Here is a 2,243-nt window from a genome sequence, read left to right as displayed (position 1 = left end):
CATTCTAATGAATGGTGTTAAATATTTCTATGGAGTTTGACTTTAATGAGAATGTTATTATTATAAATTTCTATATTCCTTACTATCTCTTTTTATGCTCCAATAAATAATATATCTACAAATGTAGAATATCTTTAAAAAATGTATTTAATCATGACACAATTGTTTAAAGCTCTAAGGCATTTAGCATCTGACCTTTAGTTTTTTCAACTGGGAATTGAGCCCAACTCTCACCCTTTACTCCGCCCAGTTTTACTCTACTAAGGATCTTGTCAATGCACATACCATTTATTCTTAAGTATAGTTACCTTACAGCATAGTCCCAGACACCAGTCAATTGCAGAGATGAGTAACCAAGGAGTAACCTATGCAGAACTGAATGTGGCCAAGTATTCAAAGAGACAGCAACTAAAACCTAAGGTCACAAAAAGCTCCATCTCAGTAAGTGAGCAAGAAATAACCTACGCAGAATTAAACCTTCAAGATGCTTCTCAGGATCTTCAAGGGAATGACGAGAAATATCACTGCAAAGGTAAAACATTTAATAGACACACAGTATAACTGTTCTAGGATGTATAGTTGGGTTGCAGAGATGTGAGGAAAGAATAGGAGATAGACTTACATTTTTTCATTTGTGAGGATCAGAACTTGAAGTTGGAATACAGTATTGTAACATGAAATCTCAGGACTAATTTTATTCAGGCATCATTGTAAGATGTAGTCTTTGACCAACTCGCAGAGCATTATATTTCCTGAAAATGCAGTGGTGTATTCTGAGAGGATGATTACAATGGTAGATATGGTTTTGGGGTCCAAGCTTATGTATATGATTTCTTGTGCATGTGGATTCTCTGTGTGTAAACTGTCTAAGCAATTGTCTCCATCTGTTCTTTCTCAGTGTTCCCATTTCTCTCCCTGTAGCTTTACCATCACCTCCAGAGAAGCTTATTGCTGGGGTCCTGGGGGTCATCTGCCTTGTCTTGATGTCCACTATAGCTGTTATTTGCCGTAAGTAAAATTTTGAAAGATCATAAGAGGACTTTTCAATTTAATGATCATCATTTTACTGTATGCATTTAGACCAAATGTGAAATGGTTCTTCTGAATTTGTCAAATGGTTCTTCTGAATTTGTCAAATGCTTACATTCAGAATGATCGTAGAGAATATATACATACATTTATATATTCTAATTTCATAACTCAAAAACATGCTTTAAGAGATCGAAGGATCTTATTAAGAAATGCAAATTCATTTTCAGAATACTTAAAACAAATATTGTAAGAGATGGTAAATTTGGGGTCTTTAGGTTTTTAATATATATTTCCCCTAACTTTATTACTTTATTAATTTTCCTTGGTAAAATCAATTTTGTTACAGATAATTGTAACCCTAGACAATAGAACAAACGTCAAATAAGAAACAAGAATTATTATGATAAACAAGATTAATTAATTTTTTAAAGAGTTACTTTAATTTTTGTAGCTACTGTAATATGGGAGAGTGATTCATCCCCGACAAGGACCCAGAAAGGTACATAATGATTTTCAAAGTTCTGATATTAACACAGTTTATAGTTTGTCTCTATCTTAGGCTACATAAAAATGATATTGGATTTTGGGGGTACAACATGAATTATAAAATGAGCAATAAATATTTATAAATAATGATTATAAGAGTGTTCTTTCTTATACCACAATATAAGAAAATACTTATTTTAAATCATCATACCTACTGTTGCTGCTTGGCTCACATTTTCTACTGCTATACTATGATAAGAGATAAGTAATTTTACAATTCTTAAAAAATAGTTTCATTCATTGCTGTTCAGAACATGTGCAGAGTGGATATTTTTGTTTGTGTGTTTACTTTAGAAGGACACATAAATCAGAGGATGAGAGGTTGACTCGTCTTTGTGAGTGTGTGTAGGAATGTGTTTTGTTTTATTTGTACCATCCTAAGAGGGTGCATGGATATGTTATGCACAAATATGTTTATACTTATGCAAGTACATAAGTTAATTTTTATTTTTTAAAATAAAATTATTTTGGGGTGATAATTCATGATCTCTCTTCAGGATATCATTGTGGTTGTTGTCCAAAGGAGTGGTTTACATATTCCAACAATTGCTATTACATTAGTTCAGAAAGTAAAACATGGAATGAGAGTGTGACGGCCTGTGCTTCTAAGAACTCTACTCTGCTTTATATAGATAATGAGGAAGAAATGGTAAGATAGAATACGT

At 32.4% G+C, this 2,243-nt stretch overlaps 1 protein-coding gene across 1 annotated transcript in view; it reads left to right on the top strand.

The window, feature by feature from the left end:
• Positions 1-320: 320 nt before the first annotated feature.
• The window catches only part of LOC105307982 (NKG2-A/NKG2-B type II integral membrane protein-like), a 43,740-nt gene continuing 41,817 nt past the window's right edge, over positions 321-2,243 (top strand). The window contains exon 1 of the mRNA XM_023525174.1: positions 321-532. Within this exon, the coding sequence (XP_023380942.1) occupies positions 346-532 (187 nt within the window). The 5' untranslated portion in view covers positions 321-345. The remainder of the gene's footprint in view (positions 533-2,243) is intronic.

Source organism: Pteropus vampyrus, unplaced genomic scaffold, assembly GCF_000151845.1.
Source record: "Pteropus vampyrus isolate Shadow unplaced genomic scaffold, Pvam_2.0 Scaffold537, whole genome shotgun sequence".
NCBI classification, from domain to species: domain Eukaryota; kingdom Metazoa; phylum Chordata; class Mammalia; order Chiroptera; family Pteropodidae; genus Pteropus; species Pteropus vampyrus.
The sequence above is the reverse complement of the archived record's forward strand: the minus strand, read 5'-3'. Positions and strand labels throughout refer to the sequence as shown.